We start from the raw sequence: 25,268 nt of genomic DNA on the forward strand, positions 1-25,268 counted from the left end.
GTTTGAACCAGTCTAATTTTAAAGTCATCTCTTATGGCAGGCAGGGGATACCATGGATATTATTCTACCGCCCCCATCCATCATCTGATCCATTAGTCATGATATACAGAGGTCTGAAAAGCAAGAGAACAAACCACATGTTGACTACATTTCCACTCGGTTGCGGCTTGTTACGCTCGGCCCCCTGTTTACGTTGTACATTGACTCTCTTATGCCCAGTTTCTTCGGGTATCTTGGGAGTTCAATTTTGACAACGTTCTTTCATTTGCGATAGACTTGGTCCTTCTTTAAATTAAGATAATGTGACACATATGCAATTTTAAAACATCCAATATTCCATTATTTTCATTCACTTCTTCACATTTTCTTACAAATATTACTATTAATATCGAAGTATCTCACATAGAAAGAATGAATAAAACCCCGTGGTATCGCGTTGCTGCCCTGTGTTACACTAATTTGACCAATATCGCCGAGTGTGCATCCTTGAAAGCCATCCTGGTACACTATTTTGACCTTTCACTTTTCACGCCAGTCATTATATTTTTTGCCAGATTTTATAATTTTCAAATTACTTAATGACTCTGGTGTACTGATTTAGCTGTACGCGCAAACAGGCTTCAGTGGTTGGGTTATGTGAGTTGAATGGAGGAGAATAGGTTACCTAAGAGAATAACTGACTCGGTCATAGAACGTAAGAAAAGTAGAGGGAGACGAAGACGATGATGGTTAGATTCAGTTTCTAATGATTTAAAGATAAGAGCTATATGAATGAGCGAGACCACGGAGCTGGCATGTAGCCTCTGAAGAAGCCTGGCGCAGATCTTTCGAGTTGATGCCGAGTGAGGATGGGGCTCTAGATATGATGAATTCTAATGATGAAGATGGCACACATAACCAGTCCCCGAGCCATTAGAATTAACCAGTGAGGGTTAAAATCCCCGACTCGGCCGGGAATCTAACCCGAGACCCCTTATGCCAAAGGCCACCATGGTAACTATTTAGAGCTGATTACAAATAGAGGATTGTGTCGGCATTTAGTACATTCACAAAGGCTTGCAGACTGAACGCTGAGAGGCATACCAGTCCATAATGAAGATGTCTCTACGCGGGTGATTTCAAAGTGTTCATAGTCATTGAAAATACAAATGACCGTAAACAGCCTCAGCTAGACTTGAAAAGTGTAATGGAGTGGGCGCCTGAAAATAAACTGTACTTAAATATAGAAATATTGTATCGGTGTCGTTCACCAGAAGGAAAACTTCCATCCACTTCATTTTCAAGCTAGGTGACAGTGATTTACGATCGGTTTGCGAGGTGAAAGACCTCGGGTTTTTATTCGACCACGAGCTTACTTTCAATTCTCATGTACTGAAAGTGGTAGCTGAGTCTAAGGTTCATTATCGGGAATATAAAACCCTTCAGAAACACACAAACTTGCATTCATCTGTTCAATACCATAGTAAGGCCAAAAATATAATATGCCTGCATTGTTTGTAGCCCTAGGTGTCAATCTTATGACTATCAGATAAGAAATATTTTTAAAACACCTACAATATAGTAAAACTGGCTGCTATCCCTGTATGACACTCTTTAGTGATATCCTTTTAAATTTCGGAGTGGAGAGTTTAGAAATTCACAGACGGAAGGAGGCAGTAAAATTTCTGTTTAAAATTGTGAACTATGCCATTGATAACCCTGAATTACTGTCTCTCTTAAATTCCCATGTACCTCGCTTCAATTCCAGAAATAATATAACATTTTTAAATGAAAAAACTCGCCGGTGAACAGACTGTAGTGTCTTCAACAATGCTATTCACAAAAATAATGGTCTTGACTTCAGTCTGCCAATGCGCGAGTTTCTAACTGAACTTCATTGCGCCATTGTATGAAGTCATAAAAATAGGGGAAATTGTACGATGAAGTTCTCTAATATTACGCTATTACGTAAATTGCTTCATTTCTTTGGTAATTTTACTTTGCCGTTTTTTAAACTATATTAATATAAGGCTCTTTAGTTTTTAGAGAAATATTTTGATAGTTTATATTAATATTATAGGTGATTAGATTATATAAAAAATGGTAGAATATAGTTTAGATATAAGTACCGCAATGTTGACTGTAGTTTATATGAAATGAAATGGCGTATGGCTTTTAGTGCCGGGAGTGTCTGAGGACATGCTCGGTTCGCCAGGTGCAGGTCTTTTGATATGATGACTCCCGTAGGCGACCTGCGCGTCGTGATGAAGCTGAAATGATGATGAAGACGACACATATACCCAGCCCTTGTGCCAGCGAAATTAACCAATGATGGTTAAAATTCCCGACCCTCCCGGAAATCGAACCCGGGAACCCTGTGGCCAAAGGCCAGCACGCTAACCATTTAGCCATGGAGCCGGACGTAGTTTATATGGCGTAGTTTCCACTGTAATTGGGACATTATGTCCTGTAGTGTGCAATAAAGAAAACAAATAAATACACAAATAAATAAGTAAATAAATGAATAATAATTAAATAAACAAATAAACAAATAAATAAATAAATAAATAAATAGAAAGAAAGAAAGAAAAGGCATTGAAGGAAGAGGCTCGAGGTAGGGAAATTTTAGGCGCAAGATGCTGCCTTCGCCATTTTTTCGTTATTGGCAAATGAATAGAATATCCATTATTTACACATACAGTAGGTACAAATAACCTGTTTCGTCATTGAAAAACTAAACAAGAAGGAGAAGCATGAAGAATTTTAATTGAAGATAATGAGTGGAGCCTAGGTACTGCACTAGAAATCAATCCAAACTACGCAGTCCAACGTGATTAGATATATTAACACGGTTCCTTTGATTTTTACTCAAGGTAACCTGGAATCATCCAGATTAGGCCGATTAATTAACACATAGTAATGGCAGATATAAAACCCTGGTAGATTCAAGCAAGGAAGTCAAACGTGAGCGATAGAAAAAATACCAAAGTATCAAGAAAGTCACCAAATAACTGCAGGAAGAGAAAAGGCAGTTTGCGAATTAACAAATGTATAATGCAGAGAAAGTTAAAAGTTAAAACAAGTGCTCTCTTTCTTCGGTTCTTAAACAAGGAATCTCCTCTTGAGAACGTGGTAGGAATTATTATCTTGCATAAGATTTTAATGAATTACTAGACGTTTGGAAGGAGATCTCTAAATCAGATTTACATTGTATTTTAACTAATCATAACACCCAGAACTTGTGATTAGTCTTTGGAAACCAGGTCAACAATTGACTCCTATTAAATGAAGTAGTTTACTTTATTAATGGTGATACGAGTATTAATACGGCGCCAGGTACAGAGAGGGTATTCAATATTTTTTTCAAATAGTAGTTTTATTGACGATTTGATCTAATGTATAGGATACCTACTCTGAAGAGTTACCTAACGTTAGGAAGGTATTTTCGTACAAAATAAATAGGTACTAAGATGACTGTAATAATTACAGGTCATTGAGGAAATTAAATACGTTCATACACGGTACTAGGATATTTTTTTGTTTTTTTTTTTGTTTGCTGTTTGCTTTACGTCGCACCGAAACAGATAGGTCTTATGGCGACGATGGGATGTGATAGGCCTAAGAATGGGAAGGAAGCGGCCGTGGCCTTAATTAAGGTAAAGCCCCAGCATTTTCCTGGTGTGAAAATGGGAAACCACCGAAAACCATCTTCAGGGCTGCCGCCAGTGGGATTCGAAGCCACTATCTCCCGGATGCAAGCTCACAGCTGCGCTCTCCTGACCGCACGGCCAACTTTCCCGGTAATAGGAATTGCAGAGAATTGAGTAATACCTTTAAGGTACAGAACATCTCATATTTTCGAGTATTAAATTTTGAATATCTAAGAGTGAAATTAAAAGAGTGCATCTTGGAAAAAAAAAATCTAGTTTAGACTCCCAAATTCGAATAGCTGTCTTTGTAGTCAGGGAGCTACTGAGCTCTAACGTAATACTGAAAAATTAAAACAGGGTCCGGCTCCACGACTAAATGGTTAGCGAGCTGGCCTTTGGTCACAGGGGTCCCGGGTTCGATTCCCGGCAGAGTCGGGAATTTTAACCTTACTTGGTTAATTTTGCTGGCACGGGGGCTAGGTGTATATGTCGTCTTCATAATCATTTCATCCTCATCACGACGCGCAGGTCACCTACGGGTGTCAAATCGAAAGACCTGCATCTGGCGAGCCGTACTTGTCCTCGGACACTCCCGGCACCAAAAGCCATACGCCATTTCATATCATTAAAACAGAGAGAATAAGTATTACAAATGTTACGGCACTCTGTGGACCACGTTTAGCGTATGCTTCTGTACCTCCTGTCTCCTTTGCTTCTGTTCTCAGAATATCTTCATCTTCTGACTTCTGGTCTCCGTCTGTTGGACTGTTATGGACATCTACTCTATCTCTGGTTTCTTGAGTTATTTTAAATTTGTACTATCATTCCGTTCGTGTTACTGTCCTTCACGTATTTATATGATTAGGCTTAGATCGTGTAAAAGTCATAAATTCCAGATCATGGTGGTCTTACACTCCTTGATGTAATCCCAGATATTAATGGTTAATCTGTTACCGCACATTCTATAAAAATACCCGGCAAACTTTAGGCGTAACATTTTCAGTACCGTTATTACACCAGCCATTATTATTCTAGTTCTATGAATTGGATTCTAAGTGAGAAGAGGAGTCGAGCTCTAATACCGTACGGAAAAAATGCAAATTTTCAGGATCTATTAATCAACACACCACCTCGAGCCCTCCTAGCAACCTGATGTTATAGCATTAATCTGAAGTGGCTCACTGAGATGGTTTCGGTATGTTCGCCATAACAACTGACTGACACGCAAACTACGACTGACAACAGGAAAGTAAAGAAGCCTTTGGGTAAACAAGACATCACAAAAAAATCAATATATACGAAACCTTCGGAAAGTCGGTCTCAAAGAAACTGAATGTCTCGACAAAACAAGGCGGACCATTGCGGGCGAGGCTAACCATTGCCATGGTTTAAGTGGTCATATTTGTAACTTCTTTAGTAAAGAAACGCTATATACAGGATGAAGCGAAATTCGCGCACTCGGGCGTCGCAGCGCGACTCCTCACATGCCAGCAATAAAAAATGTCTCTCACAAAAGTTCGTCCTGCGAGTATATCCGGGAGAAAAAGGACGTTGAAGAGTTGCAATCTGGCAACACTGTAACCACATGTAGGGTAACTACCTCTGTCAACATTCATTACTCGTGCTGTACAGTTGGTGCAGTGGGTAGAGTTTTGGGTTAGCATGCAGGAAGTCGAGGGTTTCGATCCTGGTTTGAGGCGTATATTTTTTATTTCGTAAATGTAGTCCAGGTGGTATGGTATCTGACATCTTAATCGTCAACAGCGATTGCAGCGCGTCCTCTAGAAACCATTTACACTTACATACTACGATCCTAGAAATGTACGAACGTTAGTTTTCATTGGTCAGCTTTGAAAGACGCCCTTTCCACGTCGTGGGCGTGAATTTATTCGCACTACTTCATCTACTAAAACCGTTACAACGTGTTACTGAATTTGGTAAATGTAGGATACATGTGACCTAAGACACGGTGTCTTTACTGTATTGCAGTATGTAATGTCCGATGGAAATTAGCAAATAAAAATGTACGGCTCAAACCAGGATCGAACCCTCGACCTCCTGCATGCTAACCAAAAAGCTCTATCAACTGCCCCATCTGTACAGCACGACTAGTACGTGCTGACAGAGGTAGTTACCCTACATGTGGTTACAGTGTTGCCAGATTGCCACCTTTTAACGTCCTTTTTCTCGCGAATATACTTGTAGGACGAACCTTTGTGAGAGACATTTTTTTATTGCTGGCATGTGAGGAGTCGTGCTGCGACGCCCGAGTGCGCGAATTTCGCTTCACTCTGTATGTATTTTTTTTTTGCTAGGGGCTTTACGTCGCACCGACACAGATAGGTCTTATGGCGACGATGGGATAGGAAAGGCTTAGGAGTTGGAAGGAAGCGGCCGTGGCCTTAATTAAGGTACAGCCCCAGCATTTGCCTGGTGTGAAAATGGGAAACCACGGAAAACCATTTTCAGGGCTGCCGATAGTGGGATTCGAACCTACTATCTCCCGGATGCAAGCTCACAGCCGCGCGCCTCTACGCGCACGGCCAACTCGCCCGGTATGTATTCTCATTCACTAAATCCAGGAACTAAAATACCTAAGCACATTTTTGTGAGAAAATATTTCCACATTAATGCTATGAACATATATAAGGTATTTAAATACGCCTGTATATGCTAGTTGAAGTTCTTTACGAACCTGCCATGTTACTCCTGCTAGCATGTTTATCTGTCACAGCCTCTAGACACTTATTTTATAAACATTTCAACTGGTCGGAAGTTAATGCTTGTTGTATGTCTACAGCTAATGGATAAGTCGAAACAGTTTGCCAGAAAGTGTGGGGAGTCTTTTCTGACACGATGTGCAGTTGAATATGAAACTGAGATATATTCAAGATAGGTCATGTACGAATGAAATAGGAAATCATTCACGTCCTGAGTAGAAATAAAAGCTGATTTTTCCTTCTCATTTCGTAGCAGATCCTGGTATAGCCCAGTGAATGCACGGTTTTAATTAATTAGTACCACGGTCGTACGTTTTACTCAAGTACGATGACAGTATTTGATAAATATAACAAGCACTATTGAATCAAGGGAGGGATGTTAAATGAGTTTTAAATAACTTCCTCCAATTCAAGTACAGTAAATATACAGGTTAGTGGGAAGTAACTTTTTTTTTACCGTCATAATTTTTGTTGGTGTTAACGACGGAAAACGCATTGACTTGCTTCAGTAAGTAAGAAAGTCGTTAAACGAACACTTTCACTTTTTAATAACAATAAAAAACTCGATGTATTAACTGACATTAACTGACGTAAAGAGGTGTTGGTGGTATTTATTGTTTAAAGGAGAAGTAGTGGTGGTGGCGGCGGAGGTGGTGGTGGGGATTATACCTTTAAGAGGAAGCACAAATTGGCAACCATCCTCTATTAACATTAATCAGAAGAAAAAATTGAAGGAGTCCGATACTTGTGAACTTAAAGGTATCGGAAAAAGATGGGAAAGGACAAAGAAAGGCGTGGAAAATAGGGCTGCCAAACTTAATTCCGACGGGGTCGGAGAAGAACAAGAGTTGACCAAGGGAGGTCGAATAGGATAAATGAAAATAAAGAGCCTGGAACAAGTAATTGGAAGAAATTTCAGGACTCAGCTACGGGTCCCGTGATCACCAACCTACGCTCCTAGGTTAAGAGGCACTCGGGCCTTTTATTCGCCTGTTACGACGGGCAGAGTATACTGTGGGTGTTTTCTACCGCCCCCAGGCACAGGGGAATTAAATGGGGATTATAACTGGGCAACCTTCCTTTGTTAATACTAATTAGAATATAAAAAAGAAGAGGTCCTGCAGTTTGAAAAGGGAGGGTATCGGCAGAAGAAAGGGAAGTGCCACGGAGGGCGTGAAAATGAAATCTCGTTACACCTCCTAAGCCTAATACCGTCGGGGTGGAAAGAAAACAAGAATTCACCATTCGCCACAGGAGATCACATAAAAAAGATTACAGTGAGGAGTCTGACGCAAGTAAGTCTAAGCGTTACCATACTTAACGTGGATGTAGACTACCACCCCCAACTACAGAGGGATAAGTCACTTAATTTAAAGGTATTTTAAAATCTAATGTCGGTTACGTTGAATATAATCATCACAAAGTATTAAAGGTAATAGGGGCTGCCTGGCCTAGGCGGTAAAGGAGTACTCGGTTCTGCCCGGAAGGACGTGAGTTCGAATCCCCGTCAGCAAGTCGTAAAATTTAAGAAACGAGATTTCCACTTCCGGAGGTGCACATGGCCCTGAGGTTCACTCGCCCTACACCAACAATGAGTACCAGGTTAATTGCTGGGGGCAAAGGCGGCCGGGCGTAGAGCTAACCACTCTACCCCATCTAGTGCCGAGGTTACGGATAGTGGAAGCCTTTACCTTCCACCCCTCCAAGGGCCTTCATGGCCTGTACGAAGAAGACTTTGCTTTTATTAAAGGTAATGTTCTCAAACAGTGCTAATGGGTAAAATATAATTTTGGTTTTAAAAATTACAGTCTATATCAGCACATAATATTTAATCCATAGCTGGATTTCAGAAGTTACATTTCATCATCAGTGGATGTAATAAAAACTATTTAAAACTTGTTAAAATCCACATAGGTAAGTCGTTACGTTAAAATGCTGGCGGGGTAGAATTTCACTGCAATACAAACAGAACGAATGAAAGAGATCGAATTAACCAAACGTTTACATTGACAAAGTAATGTTGATTTATCACATACCTGTGAAGGGACTGGCTGGGTAACCTATAATTTCAACAACCTCTGTAGGATCTTTTAATTTTAAACCTTTTACCTTAATTAAGATCAATAACTGAGTCTAACCATCTTTTCCCTGCTCTCCCTCTGCTTACCATCCATGGTCGAGGCCATTACTATCAGAGGTAAGCTATCACTTTCCATTCACCTTAGTTTTCACCTCGTTGGAGCCGATTCATGAGTACAGCTTCATTCATTGAGTTCAAGGTTGGTACGAGAACTGGAAAATATCTAAATTAAAGCAACACGATTTGTTTTGGGTGGTTTCCGACAAAAAAAAATGGTATTAAGAAACTGTTGCAAACTTTGGGCCGGGAGGATTTGGGATTAAGGAGAAGAGCTGCTTGGCTAAGCGGTATGTTCAGAGCTGTCAGTGGAGAGGTGGCATGGCATGACATTATCAGGCGGGCAATCTTGAGTGGAGCTTGTAAAGGTAGGAAAGATCATAATACGCTTGGAATTCTAGAGGACAAATTAAGGGCAAATATGCATTATAGGAACAGGAATTAGGGATTTGAACAATTTATCACGGGAAATTTCCGACACATTTCGAAGTTCTTAGAGATTATTAGAAGATTCTAGGTATACAGATGATATGGAATCTGCCACCTGGTGAAAGTCCTAAATGCAGATCAGTGTGATTCATTCATTCTTAACTGAGTACTCTCCTGGCGTTGTACTTACCTTATTTTGCCTGCATTCATTATCATTGTATATTATTTTCAAAAGCATAGGCTACTCAGCTTCCCCTGCCCAGCATACAAGCCTTCCGAACGCAAGTTACAATATATCATAGAAACAAATGTTAAAATACTATGTCTATATGCCACTTATCAGAGTTATACAAATTATTCATTAAAATAGCGAGAGGACCCTTAACAGCCACCAAAGACACCGTGTTAAATTGATTGTCCAGTTTGAATAGCTTACAGAACTGTGCCAAAGCGGATTTTATCGCACCTTTAGTTCCAACCACAAGACCCACTACTGCTATGGAAGTTATAATTTTGTTTATGGTGTAGAATTATGGGTTCGTAGGCGTTGCACTTCTCTCTATTAACATCCACTAGTTGGGTTTCAGAGACCTCAGTTCTAACTGAAGGTTCAGTTTAAAAAAGCATGAATCAGCTTTTATAAAAGCATGAATAATTATTATCCGCTTACAAGATCGCCAACGGCCGTAGCCGTGTTGAAACACCGGATCCCGTGAGATCTCCGAAGTTAAGCAACATTGGGCGTGGTCAGGAGTTGGATGGGTTGTCACGCGCTGTTGGTTGGTGGTAGGGGAATGGAGGAGCGGAAAGGAACTGGCCACCCTAGCGCACGTAAACTCCGGCTCAGGAACACCTCTGTGGAGGTCTGGACCTGCCTTCGGGCAGAATAACCCTTACCTACCTACCTTACAAGATCCAATGAGTGAAAGTTCCTATAAGTCAGATGTGCTTTATGTTGATGTTTCCCTAAGACATCAGCTATCAAATTCAGAATACGGTGATTGTGGGAACCGTAGAAGTGGTTGCCATCTATGGAGAAGTCTTGTAATCCCAGGAATGGATATATTTTACTGATGATTTTGATAGGATCTCTGCAATCTCTCAATTCACTGCTCGATAATCATTCAGTACTTATGGCGCATCTGTTAGGACATAATGAATAATATATTATAATTTTACAGGTCGTTCACTCCTGTACCGGTGAGTTGATTTCAAAACAGATATAATTTAATTTATAATTTAATGGGTTGAAGTTTCCTGTGGGGATCGCTGTAAGTACCTCGATGTTAGTATAAGAAAAGATCTTCATTGGGGTATTCTCATAAATGGAACTGTAAAGAAAGTGTATAGATTTCTGTACATGATTTTGAGGATATTTAGGGGTTGTAGTTAAGACGTGAAGGAGAGAGCATATACGTCTCTGATAAGACCCCAACTAGAGTATGGCTCCAGTGTATGGGAACCTCACCAGGATTACTTGATTGCAGAACTGGAAAAACCCAAAGAGAAGCAGCTCGATTTGTTCTTGGTGATTTCCAACAAAAAAGTAGTGTTACAAAAATGTTGCAAAGTTTTGGCTGGAAAGACTTTGGTGAAAGGAGGCAAGCTGCTCGACTAAGTGGTATGTTCCAAGCCGTCATTGCAGAGATGGCGTGTTATGGTATTAGTAGGCGAATAATTCTGAATGGTGTTTTTAAAAGTAGGAAAGATCACAATATGAAGATAAAGTTTGAATTCATGAGGACAAATTGGGGAAATATTCGTTTATAGAAAGGGTGAGTTAGGAATTGGAATAACTTACCAAGGGTGATGTTCAATAACTTTCCAATTTCTTTGCAATCATTTAAGAAAAGCCGAAGAAAACAACAGAGTAAGGAATTTGCCACCTGGAAGACTGACCTAAATGCAGATAGATCAGTAGTGATTGATTGATTGATTGATTGATTGATTGATTGATTGATTGATTGATTGATTGATTGATTGATTGATTGATTGATTGATTGATTGATTGATTGATTGATTGATTTCTATAAACTAACCAGTTTTAAATTTTCATTAACACACTAACATTATGTAGCTGTATAAATACCATTATTGACGATAAACATTTATTTTAGGTTCGTGGTGTGTTTCAGATGACATGTCCGTACCATTTATGCCTATAACTATGGCTTGTGGGACGAATCATGTTCCATATTACTAGCAAACTGCTAGTTACTCGAAATTTGTGTTGCGATCTGGTTACCCAACACAATTCGGTAATTGTGTTACTATTCGTGAGCTATAAATTCATTATAATTGAAGATGCGTAATGTACCAGAGATGTTGTCACATTATACAGATGTGGTAACAACGGGTGACTGAAATTCAATATTTCGTAGCGTTTGAAGACACGACTTACTATTTTACGCTTCCTTGAATGGATGAAAATAGTAGCATGTTGATGATTCTGAATATTCCATGTTGTTCACAATAAATTTATGTAACAGGTAACTAGCTGTTGTTTCCCTTGTTAACGAGACAGTCACTTAGCATGTGCATGATTACATTTTTGTGGACTATTTATTGGCATTCCACCCAGAAATGGGACTCACGAATATCCTAATATTGTCACCCTGTGATACCCAAAGTGACATATTTGTCACACAAAATATTATAATACAATTTCGTGAATTTATTATCAGAAATACTTGCATGCACCATTTTACCTTGCACATTTCCACAACAAACACTAAAACTGAAATACTGATATAAATGGCAGATGAATAAACGTTCTCTGTCATCAGTATTCTCTGTTCAGGCTCACAATTCAATTATACAATTAAAGCTTTTGAATTATCCAATTAGGTGTGAGTATATAGCATTCTAAAATAATCGTATCTCTTATTCCAGCACCGAAATATCTCACGTTTATCACTGAATATGCCGGCTGCTATCAAGGAATTGGAGAAAAATATGTAAACGTGACTATAAAAATTTCTCATCAGATGCTGCTTACAAGAATATATCTCAAGGAAGTTTTAGTGATAGAGGAGGTCATCACTTGAGCCTCCTGTACCTTCTACTTTGTTGTAAATACGTCACATAAGAAATAATAATAATAATAATAATAATAATAATAATAATAATAATAATAATAATAATAATAATAATCGTATGGCCTCAGCTACCGTGTGCAGACATTTCAATTTGACGCCATCTGGCTATCTGCTCGTCAATTTCGACGTTTCGTTTTACTCTAGGCCCACTAGATGGCAGACCGAGTAAACCGAAACTCTCTTGGGCGTCTATGGCTGAGATTTAATGAATTTTGTCGGGTAAACACCAAATGTTTCACCAGAGATCTTTTACATGCCGTCATCGTACAACATGGAGTGTCGAATGGATTTCTTCCGCCCTTCAAAAATCCGACTACCTCTGCCAGGTTTGAACCCGCTATCTTGCGATTTGGAGGCCGACACTCTACCACTGATCCACAGAGGCAGAAATGAAACAGTATAAAAAATCCTAAACATACTCGATTAGGATGTACTTCTAATGTAAATCAAATATTTATAGCACAAGTAATTAATCTGGGTATGTTCATGTTTTCAAGTACGTTGCAGTGAATACGGTGCCTGAACCATTATTGATGCATAACAGTTACATATAATTTTTTAATTACAATTTGTTTTACGTCGCACCGACACAGATAGGTTTTATGACGACGATGGGATGGGGAAGGGATAGAAGTGGGAAGGAAGCGGCCGTGGCCTTAATCAAGGTACAGCCCCAGCATTTGCCTGGTGTGAAAATAGGAAACCACGGAAAAGCATCTTTGGGACTGTCGACATTGGGGTTCGAACCCACTATCTCCCGGATGTAAGGTCACAGCTGCGTGGCCCTAACTGCACGGCCAACTCGCCCGGTTATATATAATATTTATAGCTCATAATGCCTCATTCATCAAGTATCCTGTGAGCGGCGTTTATAATGCCACAAATCGTCAGGTGAAGTTGTTTTGTTTCTCGTTCAGTATTGCTTAACAAAAGCGTGTAGAGCGCAATACAAAGGGTGTAGTGAAGATGACATTATCGAAGTGTTAAAATATCGATATCGCGAAGTAGGGCAGTATAGGTATGACATTGCACCTGTTTGTAGATTGTTATAGTATCTAAGTATTATTGGACAGGCATTTATGTATCGCCACTTTGAGCAATCGTGACGTCAAGAATAAAGGCTGAAAAATTCACTTATCGTTAATTTCATCTGCCACATAGGCGACAGCCCTAAATGTAGATGATTGATTGATTGATTGATTGATTGATTGATTGATTGATTGATTGATTGATTGATTGATTGATTGATTGATTGATTGATTGATTGATTGATTGATTGATTGATTGATATCTTGTTCTGTAGTCTTTCATTTTCTTCGGAGTTTCCTCTCGCTTTGCACTTCCTTCGTTCTTCCATTGACTCCAGTATATCTCCAGTAATACAAGGTTTGTAAGGTGCCTTTTCCAGTCTTACAAAGCATGCATCAGCCATTTGAGTTATTAATTTTTTTGTTTGTTTGTATTATTCCATTTCTCCTGTGAATTATTTCTGGACATCTTCTTGAGGTAAATTTTTCATCTTTTTTCTCTGAAATTATTTATAGCTTGCTCTTCACTTTTACCCTACTGATGTTCCATGTTTTACATGGTTGTTTTTTTAACTTTTCTTCTAAAACGCAAGTGGCTTTTCATTAATATCAGATTGTGGTCCGTGTCCACATCTAAGCCTAGATAGCTCTCATATGATTTCGCTTGGTTATGTTGGCTGTATTTTATTATTATGAATTTATCTGGTACCTGTCACCATTAACTGGCATGGTCCAAGTGTATCTTCTTCTTTTTGGTAGTTCACAGCATGTATTTGCAATCACCAACATAATATAACTTTTGCAGAATTCATTTAGCTTGTCACCCTTTTCATTCCTGTGTCCCAGGCCACACAATTGCCGACTCTGCCCTCAGTTACCACAGTATTCCAGTCCCCAGTGATGATTAGGTAATCATCATCTTTAACGTTCATTAATACTTCGCCCAACTGTTCATATGTCATCGCTCCTCTGCCAAAACCACGAATGTGACAATGCTCTTCCTATCCATTAATTCCCTTAGACTGGTCACTCCATCCAGCCACATATTGAAGTCCATCGGAACAAATTTCGCTGAGTTTCCTCTCCTAATGGGTAAATGTTTGCATCACATATTTACCTGCTCCTAGAATATGATGTATTTAAGGTTATTTTCCTTTACTCGTGCGCATAGGAAAACGAACTCAACGAAGATTGTTCTGATGGAATGCATATCAATATGTGGCTGGAAGGCGTAACCAGTCTTAAGGTAAATAATGGGCAGGAAGAGCACAGTCACATTCGTGGTTTTAGCATATGAGTGATGATATACCTTCTACTTCATTATCCGGGTATGCAGATGTGGGCATGTAACTCTGGATTAATACTGTATACGTAGGCTCTGTCTTTAGTGTGATTATGGTAATTCTTTCCATAAATCCCCGTATGTTGACTTCTATATCAACAAAGACATGATACATGCCCTCGCTATCACGACACTGAACGGAGCACTCGGAATGTTGAGACACTATTTGCAGTCGAATTTTTTTAAGGGAACAGTGCATCACAAATAAAACTGCTGTTCGTTATCTAAACACACATGTAGGCCTATATGGAATCCCCTTTCTATCTGTACTTTATGAATATTGACCTGATACTTGAAATTTACACAGGACAGGACAAAAAATATTCTATGTTGGGTTCAGATTAATTTTTGTATGTTTGGCCTTCCATTTGTTTGTTTTTTCTCCGTTACAACATCACGGGAGAATGGAGTTTTGGATTTTTATGAAACTTGTTTTTTACCCTCAAGCACACGCGCCAAGTTACAGAACAGAATCACACGTGTGAAGTGCATTACACCGAAAATTTTATATTTCTAAAATATTAAAGATTTTATATTGCACATTTTAAGTAGCATAAACCAAACCAAACTCCATGCTGAAGGGCCATGGCCTACCAAGCTACCGCTGCTCAGCCCGAAAGCCTACAGATTATGAGGTGACGTGTGGTCAGTACGACGAATCCTCTCGGCCATTAATCTCGGTCCTTAGATCGGAGCCGCCATCTCAGCGTCAGATAGGTCCTCAATTTTAATCAAGTAGGCTGACTGGACCTCGCTTTTAAGTACCATACCCTATTTAAAATGTGCACAACTTTTGAATATGTTAAATATTGTGGATATTAGTGAAAAATTACTTTGAATATGTTAAATATTGTGGATATTAGTGAAAAATTACTTGAATGTCTTCAAAATATCTTTGTAATTGCTTTTCAGGGTATTTATTTTAAGAACGTGAATGAATGAAGAAAACTGCGGCATTTAAGGTATACATTAATTCTGGAAATTTCTATGATAAAGAGCATTAAAATTTACCGATGATAAAACATGAAGAATTTTCTGTCACTACATTCATATTTAAATATTCCATACCAATTACGCTTTCCTACAGTACATCTTTGTATATAGGTGTGACTGGGAGAAATGAAGTCTGTTTATTCCCGTAGTTGCAAGGAACAATTCAGTTTCATTGCATTCGCCGTCCTTATTTCTTCTCTCGTATAATTGTCTTCACTGTACAAGTGGTACAAATATTTTGGCCAACGGGACTCGAACCGGCTAACCACTGTGCCAACAGGCGAGCTAGTAATTTTTAAATAATAACATAATTATTTTATACCAGAAGTCAGGGATCCAATGGAGAGCAGCTATACTGCAAAAAGAGGTGAAACGTCGGAGGAGAGAGCCGGTAAGCTAGTAGCCTACGTCACGACAAGCCGCTGACATTCTCATGTACATTTACGCGCTTTTGAATCCCAGGAGTAACTTTGATGGGTTGACAAAAATGTAGCTATGCACATGCTAAAATAGGGTGGTCAGATTTACTAAACAAAAGAGGGAAAATTACAATACTTCAACGGTAAAAAGGGACACAAACGGGGCACTTCTGGAACGATCCTCAGTTGAATAACACATGTTATATTCCATAATTATTCTGAAAAGCTAAATACACGACTAAAGTGTCCATGATTACAGTTACACAGTTATCATTATCACGATATCTATGTGAAGCTATTATGTCCTGAAAAAGCCTTCTTTCTTTCAGTATTATCTCATATAACTCAATACACGAATTATCAAAGTGTGTATTGATCACAATCATTGCTTGCATAGGCTTGATGTTTAAACGGTTCTTTTCACATGACCACAGAGAACCCATGAGAAAAAAATTCTGTCCACAGCTGCATTTGTTCCTGCGACTACCAGAATAAATTAACAACGGAGAGTACATTTTTGTGGTGGATTTCTTTTTCTTGGAGCTCCATAAACACATCACACCACTTGTTGTCATCTTCAGCGTTTGTGTCCTTCTATTCCTCTATCTTGTAGATCACAACATTGTTTATATGATCTATTTCATCAAATAACTCACCTTCATCAATGATATTGAATATTTTGCTGCCAACATCACTGATAGTGTTTAGGCTGCTTTGAACTTCACCCCAAGTGGTGGAGTTTCCAACTTAATCCAATGAAATGCTTTTATTGGTTGGAAATTGTGAAACCATTTTAATTAAATATTCAAGGAAAGTATCATAAAACAAAATGTTAGTTGTTAAAAGATGGTTCATGGTGTGCGTCACTGTAGTCACGTCCTAGTTCGTGAACCATGGGCAAGGGCTGAGTGGCCTAGTAAGTGGTCCTGAGAGTCGGGATACCAGTTGCTTTGGAAAGGGAGTGGGCATCTCGGACATATTCTGAATCATTGGCCTCCTTGCGCTCATGCGACTACGACTATTCAATCTACCGGTGGTCCCTAGCCCGTTAGAGGAGAGATGAACACTTGAACTATGTGTAAGTAAGGGTAGAATCCTGCTTCACAGAGTTTTTCATCGCTCAGAACGTTTTAAGCAAGCCTCGGACCTCTGGGAGTAACGGAGTCCACCTCCCATTTGACAGACGAGGGACCCCTTGGAAACATCTTAGCAAACGAAATGGAATTCGATGGGGAGCTATCGATTTTAATAGGAATTATGTAAGAAAGAGTGTAGAGCTGGTTGAGTCAGCAAAGAGGAAGCGTCTGGATGTGTTATATGTTAATGATATTCGGGTAAGGGAAGGTAACGAGGAAGATATATGAGATTATATAGTGTACTTGACGGGTCTTAAAAAGGGAAGCGCAGAGTCGGGGATAGGACTGTTCATGAGGAATACTATTGCATTCAACATCGTTTCTGTTATGCATGTAAAAGAGCGAATGATGTGGGTAGATTTGCAGGTTGGAGGAAGTAGGACGAGAATTGTCTCAGTGTATTCACTATGTGAGGTTGTAGATGAGAATGAAGACAAGTTTTATGACTCATTGGGTGACATCCTAGTCAGCATGAACAGCAAGGATAGAATAGTGCCAATGGGCGATTTCAATGCGAGAGTTGTAAACCGAACTGAAGGATACGAAAGGGTGATTGGTAAATGTGGGGAAGATATGGAAGCTAATAGGAATGGGAAGCGTTTTCTGAACTTCTGTACTGGTATGGGATTAGCAGTTATGAATACTTTCTTCAATCATAAGGTTATTCATCGCTACACATTGGAGGGTAGAGCCACCGGATCCATAATAGACTATGTTATAGCCCACTTTGAAATCAGGAATGTAAGGGTATTTCGGGGATTTTTTGATGATAAAGACCACTATCTGATATGTAGTGAATTAAGTATTTCTAGGCCTGGGATAGAGAAAGTGAAATCTGTCTGTAGACGGATAAGGGTAGAAAATCTGCGGAACGAGGGAATTAGACAGCAGTACATCGATATGATTAGTGAAAAATTCCAAACAGTGGACAGTAAACAGCTTCAGAATAGAGAAAGAGAATGGGTGGCATACAGAGATGCTGTGGTACAAACAGCAAGGCAATGTCTAGGAACAACTGAGTGTAAGGATGGGAAAAAGCTAACATCTTGGTAGAATGATAAAGTGAGAGCAGCTTGTAAACGTATGAAGAAGGCGTATCAGAAATGAATCGAAATAAGGACTAATGTAGACAGGGAATTGTATGTAGAGGAAAGAAACCGAGCGAAACAAATAGCTGTTGAATCCAAGAAGAAGTCGTGGGACTTTTTGGTTAAATCAGGCGAACTCATAATAGATCCCTGGGAATCACTGAAGAGGTGGAAGGAATATTTTGAAAATCTTCTCAACATTAACGGTTATCTTCCCTGTGATGTCGCGAACAAGCGAGCACATGGAGAGGTGGATAATGATGTTGGTGAAATTTCAGTCGATGAAGTGGAAAGGATGGTAAATAGACTCCATTTTCATAAAGCAGCAGGAATAGATGAAATTGGACCTGAAGTGTTAAAGTATAGTGGTAAGGCAGTAATAATATGGCTACATAGAATAATAAGATCAGCAAAGGGTGTTAGTGAGGTACCTTCAGATTGTACAAAAGCATTAATTGCACCTATCTATAAGCAAGGGCACAGGAAGGATTCCAACAACTATCGAGGTATCTCATTATTAATCAGTATACCAGGCAAAGTGTTCACTGGTATCTTGAAAAAGAGGGTGCGATCAGTGGTTGACAGGAAGTTGGATGAAAACCAGTGGGGTTTCAGAGCACAGACGGGCTGTCAGGATCAGATTTTCAGTATGCGCCAGGTAATTGAAAAATGCTACGAGAGGAATAGACAGTTAAGTTTATGTTTCGTAGATATAGAGAAGGCATATGACAGAGTACCGAGGGAAAAGATGTTCGCCGTCCCTAGGGGTACCATGGGATTAAGGGTAGATTATTAAAATCAATCAAAGGCGTTTAAGTTGACAATTGGGCTGCAGTGATAATTGATGGTAAAATGAGTTCTTGGTTCAATATAATGGTCCGTTATTGGACATTATAAATTTTCCAGCTAACTCATTCTTGGTTGCCTGCGTTACGCCCTCGTTTGCTAAGTTGGGCTCGTCAATTGGGACTTAGCACACCTTCCAAGACACAAGGCTAGTGCATACCGTGGATACTTCTTCTTCTTCTTGAGACGTTTTCATTTCCCGCCCTTACGGGCGGGGCGGGCCCCCTAGAGGGTTACGCCCTCTCTCGGGCCAGGAGCAGTGAAGAGAACAGTGTAAAGTGCGATATGGGTAAGGTGGATGATCGAAGATGCGTGTTGATGAAGGAGAAATGATACGGGTCTCTTGGGTAGGTTGAGATGGGCATTAGGCGTGAAGATGGGAAAAGTGAAGATTTACACAAGAGTGGCGGTTTGGAAATCGCTGGGAAGGGTGAGGTGGTGAAGTGTTGAGACGATGTGGTAGAGGACGGTTGTGAAGAAGATGTTCAAGAGTCGGCGGTGGGGGGAAAGAGATATTCAGATGGTGAGAAGATGGGTGGATGGAGTGTGTAGGTTGAAAGGAAGGATGATCTGGCCGGGGGTAATGATGTGGTGTAGGTATAGGATATCTAGAGCGGGGAGGAGAACGAGAAGGTTCGACTTTATGAAGACGGCCGTAGAGGGTTGCACCGGTGGCTATGAGTTGGTCGACGGCTGCTGCAGTATATAGTTGAAGACGCACTAAGTACGTGGGGCCATAGGCGTTGAAAATGCGGGATTCCTTCCGGACTGGAAAGGCGTGATGACGAAGGTGACGTTGAACGTCTGTTGCTGGAAGGAGACGGTCGACGCCTGGAACGACACAGCTGTAGACAGCAGTAGTGGATGAGGTTGACGGCGGTGATGACAGTTGGCTGGCAGCTGCTGCTGGTGCTAGTGCGGTTGTAGACGGTGGTGTTGATGTTGCATCAGTTGGTGGTCTGAGTTGCTGTGAGTCGGACCGTTGAACATGGTGTTGAATTGGAGGAGGACGAAACGTCATGATAGGGAATGGATGAGACGGGATAGTAGTCGTGACAGGAACGGTAGAGACGGAGGAAACAAAGACGGTAGTGGTGATAGGTGCGGTGGTGGTGGTGGTAGCTGGGACGATGGAAGAATAAGACGATGTTAACGGCGGTGTAGCAGTTGTAGACAGTGCAAGCGCTGGGTCCGTCAGCAGGGTGGGACGACGTGAAGTATATATGTAGTCCGGTCTAGAGAAGTGCAGTAGTGATGCCATTTTCGAAGAGACCAGGTTGGAGTGGATCGAGGTCGTAAGTGAATATAGCCTACTTACAATTGTGGGGTCAACCTTTGTGCTACGGGCTCGGCAAGGTGCGAGTTATAGACGTCACCTCGGCCGAAAAATAAATACAGTATCGATCTGTTGTCCGCTTCAGAGTTGCGTGTCTTCTCCCCATGGAGGCCACTGCATAGGCTACTTGAAGCCACCAGCAGTGCAAGTGCACTATGAGAGCTATGTCTCATTTCCAAAAATTGATGCCTGCCTGGCCATCAGATGATATAGATGTTGATTCCCGTAGGGAACTTAAAATATTAGTCCTGAATGAGTAAATTTATAATACCAATATTATGTCCGTTATTGGACATTAGAAATTTTTCTTGGTTGCCTGCGTTTCGCCCTCGTGTGCTAAGTTAGGCTCGTCAGTTGGGACTTAGCACACCTCCCAAGACGCAAGGCTAGTGCATACCGTGGAGGCCACTGCATAAAAAATTCAGTACAAGTATATTTTCCAAGACCTTTCAAACACACTTATGTTTTGTGAAGGACAGTGGATATATAATCATTTTCACAGTAATAAATGAACAAGTAAAATATCGAGAGTAACTAGACACAGATCGGACAAGGTACACAGCGAGACTGCTAGTGTTGTAGCCGCGCCAATAAATATGCCTGATTATTGGACTGATATACTGAAACAATGGCCTTGAAAATAAAAGAGGCTGTTTATTGCAAAAATAGTAAGTCTTTAACTAACTATACTGGGAAATTCTGAAAGGAAATGACTGTTACTTTTAATAATAAAATATAAATACTGAACGTCCTTTTGAAAGGATGTTTTCATTTTTCAAATGGAAACCAAACGGGCTTTCAAAAAGGACGTTAGCGCTTGGAGGGTAAATAACAAGAATGTTTTTGATTTACAGGATGTCTACCTAATGAGTTCCGTTGTACCAATTCGTGTGTGGACCTCGTGCGCCGATGTGATCGTCACGCTGACTGTCCAGACGGAGAAGATGAGCAGGGCTGCGGTGAGTAACTACAAACACTGATTCATTAATAGAGTTTAAGTGTACCGACTTGAATTTCCTAATGACAAGACTTTTCACTTGACATTTAATTGCATACATAGAAGTGCGCATCTCGTTTGTGTGCTCTCATTGTCGACGGCCATTAAGGCTGCGTCCTAAATGAACTCATTTGCATCTTTTGTTTTATAGTGTCTGTAAGGAGAAAGGCTGCCTCATTGCTCGAAATAACGTCACGCTAAGATATCTCATAGAATACTCACTAGGTTGTTGCACAGCAGAACTCGCAAACACTCTTATCAAATTTCTAGCAGAGTAATTTCGTTGTTGTTGTTCTTTTTGTCACCACCAATTTCCAACTTTGATTTTTAAGAAATTTCAACACTTGGCTCATTTTGTTTTGCGTTGATGATATTGTTGACTCAAGAAGCAAAATAGCTACCGTATATCAAGAAATAGCTATTGAAAAAAGTATGCATTGAACATAATACTGCAATTGCAAAGAGTGTGTATTTTTATTAATTTTTAAATTTATATATTTATTTAGTTTTTCGCCAGACTCAGTACGGAAGCACGTTTGAGCATATTTAATATATTGTTTCTTTTTTTCTTCCCAGTATCTTTCCCTCCGTTCGCTGATTTTCTTTTTTCCGTTCTTCCGCCATTCTCGTATCTTTCCCTTTAGGTTCCTCGGCAAATTTGTGTATGTTTATTAGGGTTCGGAATTTTGTTCTCTCTTGAATGGTCTCTTCCTTAATACCAATTTATTTTACAGTTTTTTTGTAACCCGTTGGTGGGGATTTACAATGATAGTGCTAAGTCTGGAATTTTCTTTCTTAGGCTATCCTTGTCCATTCCTAATAGTTAACTATAGAATTGTAATTCCTTTTTTCCTTGTGTCTGTGATTTCTTCTTCTACTTCCTCTTCTTAATCTGTTTACCATCCAGGGTCGGTTTTGCCCTTGGACTCAGTGAGGGATCCCACCTGTACCACCTCAAGGGCAGTGTCCTGTAACGTGAGACTTTGAGTTGAGGGATACAACTGGGAAGGAAGACCACTACCTCGCCCAGGCGGCCTCACATGCTATGCTGAACAGGGGCCTTGCGGAGGGATGGAAAGAGTGGAAGGGACAGGCAAAGAAGAGGGAAGGAAGCGGCCGTGGCCTAAGTTAGGTACCATCTCGGCATTTGCCTGGAGTAGAAGTGGGAACCCACGGAAAACCACTTCGAGGATGGCTGAGGTGGGAATCGAACCCACCGCTACTGAGTTGACCTCCAGAGACTGTGTGGATCCTGTTTCAGCCCTCATACCACTTTTTCAAATTTCGTGGCAGAGCCGGGAATCGAACATGGGCCTCCGGGAGTGTTATTTATTTATTTATTTATTTATTTATTTATTTATTTATTTATTTATTTAGAAGGATCTCAGGGACTGGCTATTCGAAACATAGAATCCTACATAAAAAATTTATCGGATCGATTCCAATAATATCCATATTTCGAAATAATTTCCTGGATTTTTTAATTTTTATTTTTGCCGCGACATGTGGGTAAAATACATCTTCAAGGTTCTTTTAAAAATATGCATTTGGTAACATGGATGGCTGATGGTTTGAAATAGGAGAATAGAATCTAAGGTGTGTCCAGCCCCGTTTTATTCGAACACTAATTTCATCACCAAGAGCGCATGTTATTAGATTTCTGTCCAGCAGGAACTTTTGTAACCATTATCGAACATATACAATATTAGCAGAGTATGTACTTTCTTCAATCACTAACTGAACGTTTGTTGATATAAATTACAGTCAACCGGCATGTGCTGCGGATAAACGTAAGCCTTTCTTCAGTCCCTTATTGCAGTCAAAGTCGTTATTATATATAGGCCTATACCGTTGAAATGAAATGTCGTATGGCTTTTAGTGCCGGGATATCCCAGGATGGGTTCGGCTCGCCAGGTGCAGGTCTTTCTATTTGACTCCCGTAGGCAACCTGCGCGTCATGATGATGATGATGATGAAGACAACACATACACCCAGCCCTCGTGCAATTGGAATTAACCAATTAAGGTTAAAATCCCCGACCCGGCCGGGAATCGAACCCGGGACCCTCTGAACCAAAGGCCAGTACGCTGACCGTTCAGCCAACGAGTCGGACGGCCTATACCGTTTACTCCAGTGGAATATGAGAATTGTTTTCTTGCCAAATACCTACGTCCTTCAAAGCAAAACATGTACAATGGTTTATAGAATTATGCACCTCTATTCATTTTCATCAAGTGTCCGACTCGTTGGCTGAATGATCAGCGTACTGGCCTTCGGTTCAGAGGGTCCCCCGGCTGGGTCGAGAATCTTAATCGCTTCTGGTTAATTCTTATGGCTCGGAGACTGGGTGTATTTGTCCATCCTAACACTCTCCTCAGACAACATACCACACTACCATCCACCACAGAAATACGCAATAGTGCTTACATCCCTCCATATAGGGTTGGCGTCAGGAAAGGTATCCGGCCGTAAAACAAGGCCAAATCCACATGTGAGACGCAGTTCGCACCTGCGACCCCACAGATGTGGGAAAAAGCGGTAAGAAAAGAAAAAAAAATGGGCGCGGGCTCTCTTGGACAGAGCACAGGGGATCCTTTCTTCCCAGAATGCGTGTTGGGTGGGTTTTAGAAATAAGTGAATGTGTGCAATTTATGTTTAGAAAGATTTCTTTGCCCGAGCTCTCTTTTCTGCGATTGTTGACATATCACACTATATCCAAATCTCATGAGTTCTGTGAAAACCCCTTGAAAAACCGATCCACCTCCAAAGGCTAGAGGAGAGCAATAGACCCACTCGGTTGCAGCTAGTGGTGGTCGGTCACCTCAGCATACTTTCTACGTATGTAGGCTCTCTTACGTTCAGCCTTCTCACCCTTTCTCATTGTTTCCGTTTTCGGTGGGCTTGAACCTCCTTTAGATCGGGATACTGCGATATGTCGGAAGGGTTGGTACCGACTGCGTGCGAAAGGGTCATTTGTGTCCAACTGTTCGCGAGCGATAGAATTGTAAACTGGCTAACTGTATGCGAGCGATTGAATTGTAAACTGGCTAACTGTATGCGAGCGATTGAATTGTAAACTGGCTAACTGTATGCGAGCGATTGAATTGTAAACAGGCCAACTGCGTACAAGCAATTGAATTGTAAACAGGCCAACTGTGTTCCAGCGATTGAACTGTAAAAAGGTCAACTGCTTGCGAGCGACTGAAGTGTAAACAGGACAATTGCTTACGAGAGACTGAATTGTAAACAGGTCAGCTGTGTGCGAGCGACTGAATTGTAAACTGGCTAATTCCATGCGAGCGATTGAACTGTAAACAGGCCAACTGTATGCGAGCGACTGAATTGTAAACAGGCTAACACCATGCGAGCAATTGAATTGTAAACAGGCCAACTGTGTGGGAGCGACTGAATTGTAAACAGGCCAACTGCGTGTGAGCGATTGAATTGTAAACAGGCCAATGTGTGCGAGCGATTGGATTGTAAACAGCCTAACTGAATGCGAGCGATTGAATTGTAAACAGGCAACTGCTCACTAGTGGGTGTACCACAAATACAAATACTTGTGAGTCTTTCTCATGTAACAGCAGTGTGTTAGCACTAGTAGTAAATAAGATTAATAATAATGGTTTTACGTCTCACTAACTACATTTACGGTTTTCGGAGACGCTGATGTGCCGGAATTTAGTCCATCAGGAGTTCCTTTACGTGCCAATAAATCTAGCGACACGAGACTGACGTATTTGAGCACCTTCAAATACCACCGGGCTGAGCCAGGATTGAACCTGCCAACTTGGGCTCAGAAAGCCAGCGCCTTAACCGTTTGAGCTACTCAGTCCACCTAATAAGATTGGTGATTTGTTTGGAGAATAGTTGTGGCTGTATGAATGGTAGCACTGTTAACAGAACTGTCAATTACTCCGAATGTATATAATAGCGTGCTGTGTATACAACTATTTTCATGGATTCTGTATCTGCGTCTCCTCCAGAAATTTGGGCTTTTGACACCATAACATCAACATAAATGCTTGTGAGCATTCGAGAAGGGTTTCGAACAACTTTAACAGTGCACA

At 40.5% G+C, this 25,268-nt stretch overlaps 1 protein-coding gene across 1 annotated transcript in view; it reads left to right on the forward strand.

The window, feature by feature from the left end:
- LOC136858487 (G-protein coupled receptor GRL101-like) overlaps positions 1-25,268 on the forward strand; it is an 826,319-nt gene that overhangs the window by 171,466 nt on the left and 629,585 nt on the right. The window contains exon 3 of the mRNA XM_068225625.1: positions 21,056-21,160. Coding sequence (XP_068081726.1) covers positions 21,056-21,160 — 105 coding nt within the window. The remainder of the gene's footprint in view (positions 1-21,055; positions 21,161-25,268) is intronic.

Source organism: Anabrus simplex, chromosome 1 (genome assembly GCF_040414725.1).
Source record: "Anabrus simplex isolate iqAnaSimp1 chromosome 1, ASM4041472v1, whole genome shotgun sequence".
Lineage (NCBI taxonomy): Eukaryota > Metazoa > Arthropoda > Insecta > Orthoptera > Tettigoniidae > Anabrus > Anabrus simplex.